The sequence below is a fragment of the Elephantulus edwardii genome, unplaced genomic scaffold (assembly GCF_000299155.1).
Source record: "Elephantulus edwardii isolate Elephantulus edwardi_28Jun2011 unplaced genomic scaffold, EleEdw1.0 scaffold00014, whole genome shotgun sequence".
Taxonomy (NCBI): domain Eukaryota; kingdom Metazoa; phylum Chordata; class Mammalia; order Macroscelidea; family Macroscelididae; genus Elephantulus; species Elephantulus edwardii.
In genome coordinates, this window is record NW_006399764.1 from 10432430 (window position 1) to 10447855 (window position 15426).

Consider the following 15426-nt stretch of genomic DNA (forward strand, 5'->3'; position numbering starts at 1 on the left):
CTTGAAGACAGATCTTATGACAGCCCAGCTATTGGAGATATGCCTTGAGGACAGTGGTAATCCATTGTAGATTTTTCAAAGATTTTGCATCCAGCATATCTTTGCATTGACCTAATTTTAAAACTCTTTTATTTGCCCTAACAACAGTTAAAAATACAGCAAAATATTCTGAGGCAATAAGTCAGTCAAGAATTGAAATGTAATTTAGCAGAGCTGGGCCATGGCACATGCAGGTACCAATAAAATTTTGAAATGTTATTTATACTTTTTAAAAAGCATAAAAGTGGTATTCAGGAGGAGGACTGTAAATTCTGTTGGATTTCCTTTCTTTAATGATACTCTTTAGTATGTTTACCTTTTCGTTAAGGATATGGGAATGTGGTCTGAGCACTGTGCCATCATCTCTCTGTGTTTTTTTTTAATTTTTTATTATTTTTGTGTGCATGTACCGTCAAATCAGTTCTGACTGGTACAGGAGGAGATTGTCCCTCCTTCCCCGGCAGAGCATCTGGTGGATTTGAACCGTTCGCCTCTGGAATTGTAGTTGCAGCTCCTTGCCACTCTCTCTGTGTTTTAAGGGCTTGACGTTCCTGACCTTGTACATAAGACGGATCCTATTGATCATTATCTGCATAATTTTCATCTCTGTGTAGGGAATCTGTCAGATGGATAATTTTAAATGAAGGCATTAAGCTTGAATACTCCCCTGAGCTATTTTATAGCCTCTCAAACCTTGTTGGAGTCCCAGCTGATGAGTTGTTTTCTGCGCTATGATGTTACGCATCATATCGTAACAACAGTGATGCCAACGTTATGTTTAGAACTGGGTTACACATTGTCTTGTTAACAAGTGGTTAGCAGTCTGTTAATATTTGTGTATGGAAATCTAGTCAGAGCTAAACGGAGCTTTTAGAACTAAGAAGCTGGGATGTTTTCAGTAGGAAACAGAAGTGGGTGGAGCTGGATGGAGCCCCAGCCAGTGGCTCTGTCTCTGGAGAGCTGAGCACCGGGTTCTCTACTCAAGTTGTTGTTTACCTACTCATAGTTGACTCTCCGGTCAGTCTTCTGGGGCTGTGAGAAGTTTGCACGGTGAGAAGATTGCACGTTGGTCTCCGGGGGGAGCAGCTGGTGAATTGGAACTTTTTGCCCTTGGGTACTTTACCTCTCTAGCCCAAATGGCTTCTTAAGGTGGAATCTCGCCCCTAGGGACAGATTCTCCACTTCCCCATTGGTTTATAGGGCTCCTCTCCCGTCGCCATTAAAGAGGCCTCACCTTAACACGTTGCGGCACACTTTTAAATTGAGCCCGTGCTTAGAAACGCTTAGAAACACATTTATAGCCGACATTTGTAGCAACGTATTAAGGAATCGGCCTGTAATCGTAATAAAGCACACGTTGGGGCCCTGCACACCTCACTGAGCCAAGTGGCTAGGATGAGGGAAACCAACACGTTTTAGATTCTTAAAAAGGAACTCTTCAAGACTCATAAAAAGGAGAACTCTTAGTGTAAGGTGTGTGTGTGAGTGTGTAAGAGAGAGAGAAAGAGCGAGCGAGCGCGTGCGCACGATCTAAAAGCAGGATCATCAGATGGACTTGGTGTGTGAGGGGCCGAGAGGTTAGAACCACTTTCTGGCACAGCGCCCAGGACGCAGCAGTCCTGCCTGTGACAGCCCGAGGGAGCAGAACTCCCGGCTCTGGGACCGAATACCAGGACAGGACGGCAGAAACCCCAGCACGGGGATCCAGTACCGAGAAGGTGTTGGGGGAGCAATTTTAGTTCTAGTGCAGGAAAGGCGCTCAGAGATGGGTGCGCCCTGGGCCTCACTCGGGGTGGAGGGCTGGCAGGAACTGGGGTGGGGGGGATGATAGCGCTTCCTGCTGGGTAGCGGCTGTGAGTGAGGCCGGGTGCCCCCCTCCCGTGGCCACATCACATGGAAGGTCCTGTCGCCATGGAGCGGGGTTGGGCGGTGGCCAAGGGGCTTGAGACAAGCTATGGGCTCACGGTTCCTCTGCCCCTGGAGGGAGGCGCAGAGGGAGAGGAGGGGACCGGCCAGTCACTGCCGCTTGGACTGGACCCAAGGGGCGGGCAGAGGGCGGGGCGGGCCTTGCACATTTGTCACGGCCACGGCCCCTGGCAGCGTGCACAAGCGGGGAGGGCGCACAGACCGCGAGGGCGCACAGACCGCGAGGACGCACAGACCGCGAGCACCACGAGCCAGGCATGGATCTAGCTGCGGAGAGGCTGGCACAGGCGGCCGCGCAGGGCCGCACCAGGGAGGTGAGGTTGCTGCTCCAGGTTGGGGTGCCCCCAAACGTGCCCAACCGCTTCGGCCGCTGCCCGATCCAGGTAGGAGGCGAGACAGGGGGCCCGATGGTTCCTCGGGAGGTGGTGGTTGGATTCTCAAGAAAAAAGGGAGATTCCCCGAGTGTTTTCAGACGGGCGTTGTTTGGGATTGGAGATCGGCGGAGATGCCCTAAGGGGGAGGAAGACTGGTTGGGGCGCACATTTCTTGAATGGTGTGTCCGCCTGGAGGGCGGGCGAGCATGTGTGTGCTAGTACAGACCCAGATAGATCCTTTTATCAGGGAGCCGGAGCTAAATCCTTGGGGAAGTGTCTGGCTAATCCACGAGGTGCAGGACTAATCCTAGGGCAGGGCCTTCGAATCTGCGGGGTAGCGTGGGGGTGGGGGTGAAGGTGAACTATATTTTCTGATCGATTTACAGCTTCGGAAACCCGCCGAGGGTCAGCAAGGGGTTTGGCTCCCTCCGGGTGGCTGTGGGCGAGAGGAGAGGGGGCCTACTCTATCAGCTGGAGAATCTGCAAGTTTTTGCCAGGAGGTTAAAGAAATGTCGGCTTCTTAAATCTGGGTGGCTCCCACGCCACAGGGACTTAGCTGGAAAGATACTGCCATGTTTGTTAGGACAAAGAGCGATTGAGATGATTCAGAAACGATTCTGAAGTGTGTGTATTTTCATTTAACTAAGAACAGATGCAGTCTTGTGAAAAAGTACATCTAAGTAGAGACATGTCTGTAAATAGCTCAAGACGAACAAACCAGGTTTGAAAAAAAATTCTTGTCATCTCTCCAGAAACAGCATTTCCCATATAATGACAGTCTGGACGGTATTTCTTTTTTTTTTTCCTTTTCTACTTTTACTCATTTGATGTGGTTAAATTAATTTTTTTAAATAGAAACTTTGTTAAAATTCATAAAAGAAGTAAAATTTTCTAAAAATGTAAAAGAAAAATTAGAAACTTTGATAGATTTTTTAAAAAACCACAAACGCACCACCTGGTACGTGATACAGAATGGTAATGGAGTTAAGTGAATTGGGGACAGGGATTTCAGTGCTTCTCTGGAAAGTTCTGCTGTGCTGCCCTCCCTGCCCCCGCCCCCTCCATCTGTGAGGTGGCTGGCCAGGCAGGGGAGCTTCATTCGCCATGTCCTTTGCCTTTACTAACTTCCTGAATCTCAGACTAAAAACGAAATCTTCCTTGAAAACATTAGCCTAAGTTTATTTCAAGTGGTAACAGTGAGTACTGGTTCTGGGAAAGAAAATTAGTATGAAACAAATGCCGTTACCAGAACTCCTGAAGACAAAGGAAAGGAACTCTGCTTTTGATTTTAGGAACTCAAATTCTGACTTTACAAAGAATCCTCCTTTTTTGGATCTGCGTCACTGTCATGGGTCGTATTGTGAAGCATCAGTGTCCAGGCAGGGCCCCACTTGCCTTTCTTGTTAGAGGCATACCCACCAGTCCCCCTAAATTGTTATTTGCTGTGGAGTTGTGACTCACTCAGAGCCGACCCTCCAGAGGATTTTGGAGATTGTTAATCACACTAGAGAAGATTGCCCATCTTTCTCCCACAGAGCACCCGATGGATTTGCACACCTTCGAGCTGACATTTACCACGAGGGCACCAGTTATGTACTTTAAAAATACAGGTAGAAAAAATAAAAACTTGAATTCTAGAAGGATACCTGAGATGAAGTTAGAGTTGCACATCAAAACTTTTAACTCCCCCCCACAAAAAAAAAAAAAAACAAAAACAAAAAAATTTAAACTCCCAGTAGTGGAACTGCTGGGCCAAATTGTATTTCTATGTGTAACTTTTTGAGAAAGTGCCATATAGCCCGGGGTATATTCACATAATGGAATACTATGCAGCATTGGAAAGCAAAGAACTCATGAAATGTTACACAAAATGGATGACCCTGGAGGACATTATGCTGAGTGAAATATCTCAGTCACAAAAAAAGATAAATATGGCATAATGCCACCGTTATAAAAGAGGACTGACATGATTAGATATTATTGTTATGACAGGAGTCCAGAACAAGGTAGCATAGTGGAGTGTACTTGGGGGAAGGGATTGAATAACAAAGAATTTTTTTCTTTTACTTTAAAAAAAAACTAATTGGGGGGAGGGGTGGGCAGGGAGAAAAGTGCAGCAGTGAATGAATGGAAATCCAAAGTCTCTAAACTTTCATGAAAATAAATTTAAAATTAAAAACATAAATTTAAAACGAACAAAAACCAAAAAAAGCCTTTAACTCCCTAGAAGTTTCCCAGCAGCCTGATGACTCTGAGCCTGGCCTGGTGTCCTAGAATATGTTAGGGGAGATCTCGTCTGTTTAGATAGTAAAATATAAAAGGAAGTGACATTGTTAGACTTCCTAGTCTGTTAATAAAGGTATAAGAACAGAGAGAAAAGGGCAAAATGCCTTTAGTTTAGAACTTCGACCAAATTGCTTTTTCATTTATAACATTTATTTTTAAAATTAGGGTTTTTTGGGTGTTTTTTTTTTATAATTTGAGAGAAAGTTTGCAAATCATACTGGATTTTATTCAGTCTCATATGCATTCTGGGGGGTGTGTGACAATCACAGTGTTTGGTTAAGCTCTTATTGTACACTTTATTGAAAAAATTTCTTTTGAAACAATTAGATTATGGTTGATTTCTTATCAAAGGGACTTTACTCCCCCACTGTCATCAAGTAACTTCTGGTTTTTAGTGACCCCTTGGGATAGAGTAGAACCCACCCCCTAGGGTATCGCAGCTCTAAATCTGTATCAGAAAAGCAGACTGCTTTCCCTTTCACCACATGGGGGGCTGATGGCTCTGAATTACCAGCCTTTTGATTAGCAGTCCCACAGTTTAACTACCGCACCCCAGGGCTCCTAAACGATCTTAAGCACCCTGCAAATATTAGTTTAATAAGTTTGTTTTATGTTGCTGTTACAATTGAAATGCCTCATTACCTGAAAGCAGTCGGGACTCTGACCGGGTGTGAAGTTCTGTTCATGGTAGAGAAGCAACTCAGAACAGAAAGGTGAGAATAGTTATAGAGCCCAGAAGATGTAACCAGTGTTACTAAATGGTGCCTCGTGGAAACTTCTGAAATAGTGTATGTTTTGTTGGGCATTTTCTCAACAACAATAAAATAAATACCATTTAGAAAAATGGAAGTTATGAAAGGAAATATATCATGAGCAATTGTTATTAAGCCAAAAATTACACATTGGTTTAAAACCCCACCTTCCAAAAAAACTAATCAAGATCTCATCAAATTTTCCTTGTCAAAGGTGGGGGGGGAGTGTGTTGTCTCGCTTGTGCTGATTTATATTGAATGCTTTCAATATAAATCAGCACAAGCGAGACAACAGAAGTAACTTTATAAACCAATGAGCAAAGGATGTGCTATTCAAAGAAGAGAAAATGTTTAGCTCATGTCATACACAGAACCCAAATTCAGGGTAGATTAAAAACCCATCTTTACAAACATATAAGACAAAACTTATACATTCTTGAAAGAGAAGTGGTTGTTAAGTGCCATCGAGCTAGCTAGGACTCATCATTATTCTGGGAACAACAGATCTGAACCTTGCCCTATTCTCACCATTCTCTAGATAGAGCTCTGTCACATTCAAGCCAGGCTATCTCCTGGAGGATCTTCCTCTTGTTGCTACCCTCTGACTTTCCCAGCACGATGTCTTGGAGGACTGGTTCTTCCAGAAAATATACCCAAAGTAAAAAAAAAAAGGACCTTATTTGACTATCCTTGCCCCCAAGGAGTGCACTCTTCTGGCTGCATATCTTTTAGGACAGATATGTTTGTTCTTTTGGTAGTCAGTGGGATAGTCAATACTCTTCGCCTCATCACCACCACAATTCAAAGGAATTGTTTTTTCTTTGGTCTTCATTATTCATTATTCAACTTTCTGATGCACAGAAAAAAAATTGAAAATACTAAGCCTTGACCCAGGCACACCTTAGGCTTTAAACTGACTTTCTTGCTCTTTAGAACTTTGGAGGGATCCTTGAAGCAAATTTCTGCAGTGCATTCTGCCTTTTGGTATCTTGGCTGCTGCCACCATGGGTGTTCATGGTGGGGAAGAGAATGATGTATGTAACCTGATGGTGGGAAAGAATTTCCTTAGAAAGAAAAAAAAAAGAAGGAAGTAGAAAGGAAACAGTCTAGCTATTTGATTGTAAGGGCTTCCTTGAAACTATGTAGCCACAACTTTGAACAGGCTGATCTTCCTTGATCTTAAGACCAAAAAAGGGATTTTTTTTTTTTATATGCAGCTCAAAACTATTGTTGTTGATTGCCTTGGAGTCAATCACAACTCATAGCAACCCTATGGACAGAAGGCCTGAAGCCCCTCTACAACTGTTGGCATTTATCAAAGTTCAGAGTTTCTGGAGGCATGTTGTTTAGGAAGTAGTTCCCACTCCTGCTTCCAAACCTGTCATAGTATGTTATTGTTGTTATGTACCATTAGGACACCTGTGGTGTTTAGGGACCCTATGTACAGCAGCTCTGAACCCTTCCCTGTCTTTGCAATTATTTGCTGTTCATCAGATAGCTGGACAATGTCTAGGGATGGTAGAAGGAGAATTGATGCCTTTGAGCTGTTGTGCTGGAAAAGAGTATTGAATGTACCATGCACTGCTAGGAGAACAAATAAGTTCATCCTAGAGAGGGTGAAACCAGGCTGTTCCTTGGAGGTAAGGATTCTGAAGCTTTGTCTGACATATTATGGACATTTTGGAAGGAGGTACTAAGTGGAGAAGGATGTCATGTTTGGGAAGGTGGAGGGACAGCACAAAAGAAGACAACCCTGTTTGAGATGGACTGATTCAGTGACTAGGATAATGGGGGTAGCTGTGTCAGAGACAATAAGGTTGGCTCAGGATAGAGCAGGGTTCAGGGATGTTGTACATAGAGTCGTTATAAGTCGCAGGCGACTCAAGCACATAACAAGAACTCAATATATAGACAAGTGTTTAATGTATTACAAATTGTCCTCATTCATTTTAATTGTGAACATTATACAAGAACTCAATATATAGACAAGTGTTTAATGTATTACAGATTGTCCTCATTCATTTTAATTGTGAACATTACTTTAAAAAAACTGGTTGCTTTCCAGCTTTTCTCAATTTCCTGCAAGTGATTGGTGGAACAAAATGGAAAAGAAGGTATAGAATTGGGAGGGGCAATGACTTTTCTATTAAAGACAGAGTAATCAGAAACCAGTGGCTTTATGCGGCTTGCATTGGGTTGTGGTCCTGGTGCCAGGGATCTGGGTTTCGTGAGTAAGTATCTATTTACATTAACCTTGACCAATATAAAGAGCCTTGACGACTCTGCTGTCCCCCAGGTCATGATGTTTGGCAACACCCAGGTGGCCGAGCTCCTCCTGAGCTATGGCGCAGAGCCCAACCTCGCAGACCCCGTCACGCTAACCCGGCCGGTGCACGACGCGGCCAGGGAGGGATTCCTGGACACGTTAATGGTGCTGCATCGCAACGGGGCACGGCTGGACGTTCGCGATATGTGGGGTCGCCTCCCCGTGGACCTGGCTGAGCAACAGGGCCACAGAGACATCGTCCACTACCTGCGTGTGGCCTTGGACGCTGATGGAGGTGACTGCATTCAATTAGATGATGCTTCAGATGGTCCCGTAGGGGAGGGTAGAGGCCCCAAACTTGAACCCTGAGCGGTCAAGGCGCCCAGCACAACCTCAGGCGAGGAAGGACCGGGGCTGGAATCTCTCCTCAGCTCACACACAGCCAGTCCTGATACGAAATAGCCTCCCCTCAAAGTCGTCCACCTCAGCCATGCACAAGCATACATGAACCACCAGGCTCCCTGCTCCCTGGCACTCAACAGAATCCCCGACAGACACCAGGCTCCTCGAAACTTGAGGGCTAGACTGTGGACCGGTGAAGACTAAGAGAGTAGATAGAGGGGCCCTAGTGTCCTCTACACGTCTCACCGATTCACTAGAGTCTCCGTTTGCATATTTATGTATCACATTTCCAGAGCGTGTCACTAAATGAATCCAAGCTTTCCTGGATTGTGCCGCCAGTCCACAGGTTTGTGTTTGGAACCCACCAGATAGGACTTCCCAGAACACAAGAACGAGTTGGCAGTTTGTTCCCCGGGAGTCTTATGCCTCCCTCCCATAGACTAGCACACCACCACCGCCCAGTGCCATGGCGGTGTGGACGAGAAAGTGAGTGTAGGGAAGAGGTGGTCGTGGGGGGCAGGAGGATACTGATGGGAACATCAGCTGTTTCTAAATGCTAACTTCGATCCATCCAGTGGTTTACATACAGCCAACCCCCAGCGGGAATCGCTCCCGGACCATGAGGGATCGGGATCGAACTGGAGCCTCTGGGTTCCTCACCCTCAGGCTTCCTCCATCTCCTAAATATTACCCAAATAAAACCTGGAGGCCTGCCTGGGGTTCATCCGGAACCCTAGCAGCCTTCCGGACCTTCAAGCACTGCCTCGACTGATTTCCAGGCTTGTAAATGTTCTGAGCTGAATTTCCTGGTGTCCCCAGGACGCAGAGGAGGAGGCGAGGGTTCACGGGGTGGACTGGCCGCAATCCGTGACTGGTCCGTGACCACTAACAGCTTTCCTCCCTTGTATCCCCAGGTGTTAGTGGGCGCAGACGGTGAGACTCCGCCAGAACTGCAGCTCAAGCTTCTGAGTTTTCCAGCCTCCTCAATTGGTTCTTGAATAAATTGTTTTTCTTCGTGCCTCGTGACATGATTTTTGTTTGTTTGGAATTGGGTTTGGTTTTGTTTTGTTTTTTCACACCATAGCTCTCATGTATTTATTGAAAAAGTGGGTGCATAATAACGAAGCACGTACCATGACATAATCTTAACCCGGTTTGGCGGTATGGCTGATTAGCTTGACATGGGGCGACGACGCTAATGAACGGAGACTAATTACCTGCGCTGCCATCACGTGTGCGACCCCTTAGAGACCCAGCGTGGTCTCCAATGTCTTCTCTTGGAGTTGTCCCTGATTTTATTGCCAGTTTTCATTCTAATTCTAACCCATTGAGGAGTGGGCCGGTACTGCTTTTGTTTCTTGGCCAGGAACCTCTTGATCTGAACGTCTTATGAGACGATATAATTAAACAGAACGGAGCCACACAAAAACAATGGTGGAGGAAAAGAAAGAGCACGACTTGTTTTTTTTAAAGTAAACGAAAAGTCCAACAAGTCTGGTTTGGTATGAACACAGTTAACTAGGTCTAGGGGTTTTGTTTGCTTGCTTTGTTTTAGAGCTGAACGGATGGGAATGATATCCTGTCTCCGATGTTCCGACTTTTTTGCTCCTTGGATCCGATAAGTGTGTAACTCAGGCACCACATAGTGGCTCTGGACACGCGGCCCTCTGTGGACACCCAGCCCTCGGGGTTTCTAAGCTCACGGTATTAGCCAAGGACCCTTTTCAACAGTAACAAGTTTGCCATCTTGCTTTCTCTCCCTCACGCACACAACCCAGCACAAGACCCAGTGCCCTGCAGCCCCGCAAGCTTGGATCCAGGATTCTCTCAGCGAAGGTGTTCTGTCTCCAGATTTTGTCATTTTTATTCCTTGTCTTTCCAGGAAGTAGACATTTAGAAAGTAAGGCTAGTAGCATTTTAACTCACATACTTAGTTACAACATTGCATTATGTATTTTTAAAAACTTTTGTTGATACACATCAATCACTCCTATACATCTGATTAGGGGCGTTCTGGTGGCCTAATGGCAAGAAGCTGCAGTCCAGAAGGCACGCAGTTCGAGGCCACCAGCTGCTCCACAGGAGAGGTATGGGCAGTCTCCTTGCCCGTGATTAGCTGCCTCTGAAAACCTGCTAGAGGGTCAGCTATGCATCGGTTCCGACTTCAGGGTACACAGCAAGAACGTCCATCTATTTGTGCATGGCCTTTGCATGTTATCCCATCATTCACAGACATTATATTTTGTATAATTAGTTACTGTTACTCTATCCCCGTCATCACTCTGTCTAGTTAACCCCCCCTTGACCCTTTCCCATGACTTCACCCCCCACTAACCTCCGCTTCCCCAACAATATCTCTCGCCCCTTTTTGGAACTTTTATACATAGGGTTTTCATCAGTTTTTGGTATTTGGTTTTGGGGGGATTCTTGATCCCTACAGTACACGGCCAGTGCTGTCTTAGTCTGTCTGGAAGTTCTACAGAAACCCGTTCGAAAATCATAGCAACCAAAGCAGCAAATGGACGAAAACTCCGGGTCCCTCGGCGCAGAGGAGGAGGATGGGTGGGGATGGGGTGGGGGAGGGGCGGGGGAGAAGGGCCCCGAGGAGGGGTGGAGCCAGTGCCCCGTGACTCCGATCCCCGCCCCATCCCCTGTCCCCAAGGCTCTTGCCGCCTGCCCCTCCCCCACCCCAACCGCGCGCCCCGCCCCCCTTCTCCTTCCAGCAAGTTCCCTGCCCCCTGCTATGCCTCCCAGGGGCCCTCCTGGCCCCAGGCTCTCTGTCCTCGCGCCCCCCTGGCCTCCTTGCGCCATCTCCCCCAGCGCCTTGTTCCACTCCCCCAGCCTCCCTCCCAGCCCCGCTGAATCCTTTTGCCCCAGACCTCCTGCCCCCTGTACCCCTGGGCCTCCGTGCCTCCCGCGTCCCACTGCGTCCCGCGCCCCACCGCGCCCCGCGCCCAGGAAGGCGCAGGCTGGGGCTTTCCGGACCATCAGAAGAAACTCCGCAAAAGGGGCTCAAAACCGCCAGAACGCATCGGTCCAAGCGCGCGCGCGGCCTGGAAGCGCGCGGAGCTCCTCCTGGTAGACCCCGGCGTGTGACCCGCTCCGCTGCGCTCCCCGACCCGCTGCGCTCCCCGACCCGCTGCGCTCCCCGACCCGCTGCGTTCCCCGGCCGATGGGGCCTGTTCGGCCCACTCCCATGCCCCCGCCGCGGGAAGGGGCCGGAAAAGGTGGGCCACGACGCCGGAGACCGGTCCTCTGCCGTAGTGGGAAACCGAAAGCAAATGATTGAAAAGCAGTACACTTAAAAAAAAAAATCCCTCTTTCCAACTGTGGGTCTGAAGCTGGGAGCTTTACACTGAGGACAAGTGTTAACCCAGCCAGTTAACAGAAGAGGCAGCTAGCAAAGAGGAAATGATTTCCAAGTTACAGTGTTTTGTGAGAAAGGAGACGGTATGCAAAACACAGTAGATGAAGTTTTAAAATCTTTGCATGCTTGTAAGGGCAAGACAGCTGTCCGTTCTTCTGGAGGGCGGTGAGGAGAATGCTTGGGCACACGCGGCTTATTTATTTTGTCTGGAATGTGCTTTGCTTCCATCTTTTAAAAATATGGTTTTGAATTATCTAACACAAATGAAATAACCAAAAAATAAGTCAGACATTGGTTCAAGGCAGTGTTTTTCCAGAACTGATCGCATGGTGACACAGGAACAGGAAGAAGCAAGCCTACACCAAAGGTCAGTTTGTCCTTGCACTAAGCCTCGCTTTCTTTGTAAAATGGGCACAGGAGTGATTATTGTGCAGGACTTCTGTTTGGATTATATCATAGCGGGGAGATAGCTGAGTCTCTCTTTCTATCTCTCTCTCCATTAACGTATTCCAAGGGTATAGATTTCATGAAACTGCCAGAAACATAATTTCAGGTTATCCTGATGTTCCTCCCTGTCAGTTGCCTTCTTTATCTCTTCTTAAGGAATGGATACATTGGAAGCAATGTAAAGGAGGGCAAGGATTAGTTTTAATAAATACTTCCTATGGAAGTGCCATTAATTGGAGGTTCTGCTAGTCTGCAGAGAACAACCAAAAATGTAAGTTAGTGTAAGAAAGGCAATGGATTTATGATTACTCATGCTAGTAATATTATATCTTGGGATAGAGGAGGAATGGTGGAACCGTATTCGCGTTTACAGTATTTTTCTTGCTCAAAACATTTATGGAAAATATAAACTGCATTGAGACATATATCTATTTAGACTGGAAATTGTTCACACTATCATATTAGCAATGTTACTAGCCCTGAATTTAAAACAGATGAAACCATTTCTATTTAAGTCTATGTGTGCTTCATTACTTTATGTATTTTTGAAAGGTTCAACTTAATGGGAGTCTACATATTTAACATATTTTTTAAATTGTTCTCTGTATACTTTTTAAAAAATTATTAGGGCTTTCCAGTTTCTCCAAAGCAGTTGCTAGACCAAGGCTGAGCTTGGAGCCTGAAGAATTGAAGCATCCCCAGTGCCATCTTGTCACCAAGGCAAGGTTTAGCATTTCTGTTCAGTTTGATCCCCCTTGGACTTGATTAACTAGACAAACATTATTTGGCAGGGAGGAAGGTCGTGGAGAGATTGCTGAGGGGAGGGGAAAGTGGCTTTTAAAAAAAATATGAGACAGTTAATAAATAAAATGCATTTAAATTCAAACCATGAAAGACAAAATCATTGTTTCCCTCATTGCCATTTCCCATCCCACCTCTCTCACCAGAGGTAACTCAGCAACTTTAGAAGACTAGCTCAAGTGACAATTTCATTTGATGCATAGGTAGGTATTCTTTCCTCCTTAAATAGAATCTTACACATTTATAGACTCCACTGCTCTGTAACTAAATCTCCCATGAGTCTTGAAGATGTTTGTCAAGTTAGAAACATTTTCCCATTTTCTTTTTAATAATTCCTATTAATGACAAGTTGTGTAATCATTTATTTAATTGATGGGTAGTTATTTTGGATTTTTTTTTGGTATAAAATACCTTAAATAATATTGTTAAATAAAGTGGCAGGGAAAAAACCCCACATTATTATCTGTGTTCATCTTTTTTTTTCAGAGTTTAATTTTTTTAATGCAACATATGTATTTTTTACAGCATATTCTTCCCATTTAATTTCCCCCCATTCATTCATTGTTGCTCATTTTCCTCGCTACCCGCCCCTGCCCCCCCATGTGTTCATTTTTTTCATACGTATTTGTCTTTTCTTTCTTCTCTGAGGTTACTAATGCAGGATAATATGTTATATTGTTTCTGCTACTCTTGTTTGAATTCTTACTCTGCCTATAGTATTTTTCATCATAAAGAACTTTAACTTTTTTTATGTAGACAAACGTATCAATCTTTTCAAAAGTCTTGACTTTGCTGTTTAAGATCTTCTCCTTACCCTAGTTGTCTGCAGCCTCCAGGTATAGTCCAGCTTATGCTCAGGGTGAACCTTCAACTCCAAATGCGCCCTGATTGGCAAACTATACGTCTACACTCAGAAGATGATACACATATTACTGTTATTTTCTTTTTAGCTATAGATCTTTTATCCACTGGAAATATATTCTGTATGTTATCTTAATATGAAGAGTTCAAAGAATGACCCCTTTTGAGCATGTGTGAATTTTGTGAACCTGCAGGGCAGACTGTCCATGTTCATCCAATGTAATAATTTGATTCCTTTAAAGTAGAATTTTCCTATGTGGGTAGCAGAAAATGAGAAGAGATTTAGAGTACTAGACGAATTCATTGTTGTCTCAGCAGAGAAAATGGCAGGTGTCACATGTGAAGAAATATAGGTCATGAGAAGATGGAGGCTTCTGGCTGACAGCCAGGAAAAAAAAAACTAAACCAAAAAACACAACAAACCACCAACCAAACAAAAAAAACCACACCCCGAGCCTCAGTCCAAAGGATGACTTCAGACCTGCAGTCACAAGTAACTGGGTTCTGCTAGCAACCTCGGTATACTTGGAAGAAGATTCTTTTCCAGTGCATCCAGAGAAGATCCCAGCAGCCTAAACTCTTGGTTCTGGTTGGTGAGACTGAACAAGAACCCCAGGACTTCTGACCCCCAGAAAGGTGAGATTAAAAATGAGCTCACTCCTTCCCCAGGTTGCAAAAATCTAACATTCAGGAAGCAAGTATTTGCCTCCTCCTTGGCATCACTTGGGGTGGTCTCAGTAAACCTGTAACATCACCTGCCCCATGGACTCCCTCTGCTACCAGACCTAAGTCATGTTTATTATCGGTTGTAGTCATTGAGTAAGATATAGTACATGTAATGTAGTAGGTTTAAGTGTAATCTTCCTTAGGTTATTTGAACACTAAAAACACAATTGTGGTTTTTACAAATCATACTGCATTTTCATTTTGTCATTCATAGACATTTTTGCTTTGTAGCATTGATTGCAATTTATTCATGTAATTATTTCTAATCAAATCTTTAACAATACAACTATTTGTTAAAATCTTTCCACACTGAATTATAACATTAGTAATTGCAATATTATTACTGAGTGAAAGCCCCCTTTTTTTCAGTAGAGATGATTCTATTTTATTGCTGCTCTTTATTATTTTTTATATTTTCCCATTAATTCATTGTTGCACACATTTATTCCTTTTTTATTTGAGTGAAAGCTTACAAAGCATTTGGTTAATTCAATCATGTCTATATATTTTGTTTTATAACATTAATTACAGTTGATTGATGCAATTAAGTAATTACAATCTGTGATCAGCCCTTGTTATTATAAATTTCCTTTTTTATTACCCAACTTATCTATTCATTAATTGTTTTTATTATTTTTTCATTTAAAGTCCCTCTCTTCCTATTCCTGAGCCTATAGTAGTAGCCTTATACTATCATAGTCCTTCTATGACTGACATATGTTGTTAGGTGAAATTCCTTCTAGATTCGTCCATGTTTTGCACTGTATTACAAATTCTGTCATTCTTTAGTGTTGCATAACACTTCTTTGTGTGAATGCACTTTATTTTCTTTAACCATTTGTCTGTTGTTGAATACTTCAGTTGCTTATACCTCTTTGCTCTTATAAATATTGCTGCAGTGAACACAGTTGTACACCTGTTTATTTCACAGATCTTATTTTTGTGGATATATTCCTGGCACTGAGATTAATGGACCAAATGATATTTTCTGTTTCCAACTTGAAAGTAATTTTTAATTTTTCTCCTTTCCCTTTAATTACTACTTCATTCTAAAAAAAAGTTACTGACATAGATTCACACATACTACTTAGCACAATCTTGTAGCTAACACACAGGAAGATTTGACAAAATCAGGCTCTATAAAAAACACTGTTGTTTACTATTGAGTTGGAACCAACC

General features: G+C 44.2%; 1 protein-coding gene across 1 annotated transcript; it reads left to right on the forward strand.

Annotated features, from left to right (window-relative positions):
* Positions 1-2222: 2222 nt before the first annotated feature.
* Positions 2223-13548, forward strand: LOC102843463. Its single transcript, XM_006881341.1, has 5 exons — positions 2223-2348; positions 7674-7938; positions 8865-8978; positions 10887-11305; positions 13480-13548. Exons 1-5 carry the CDS (start codon positions 2223-2225, stop codon positions 13546-13548), a joined length of 993 nt encoding a protein of 330 aa, XP_006881403.1.
* Positions 13549-15426: the final 1878 nt, after the last annotated feature.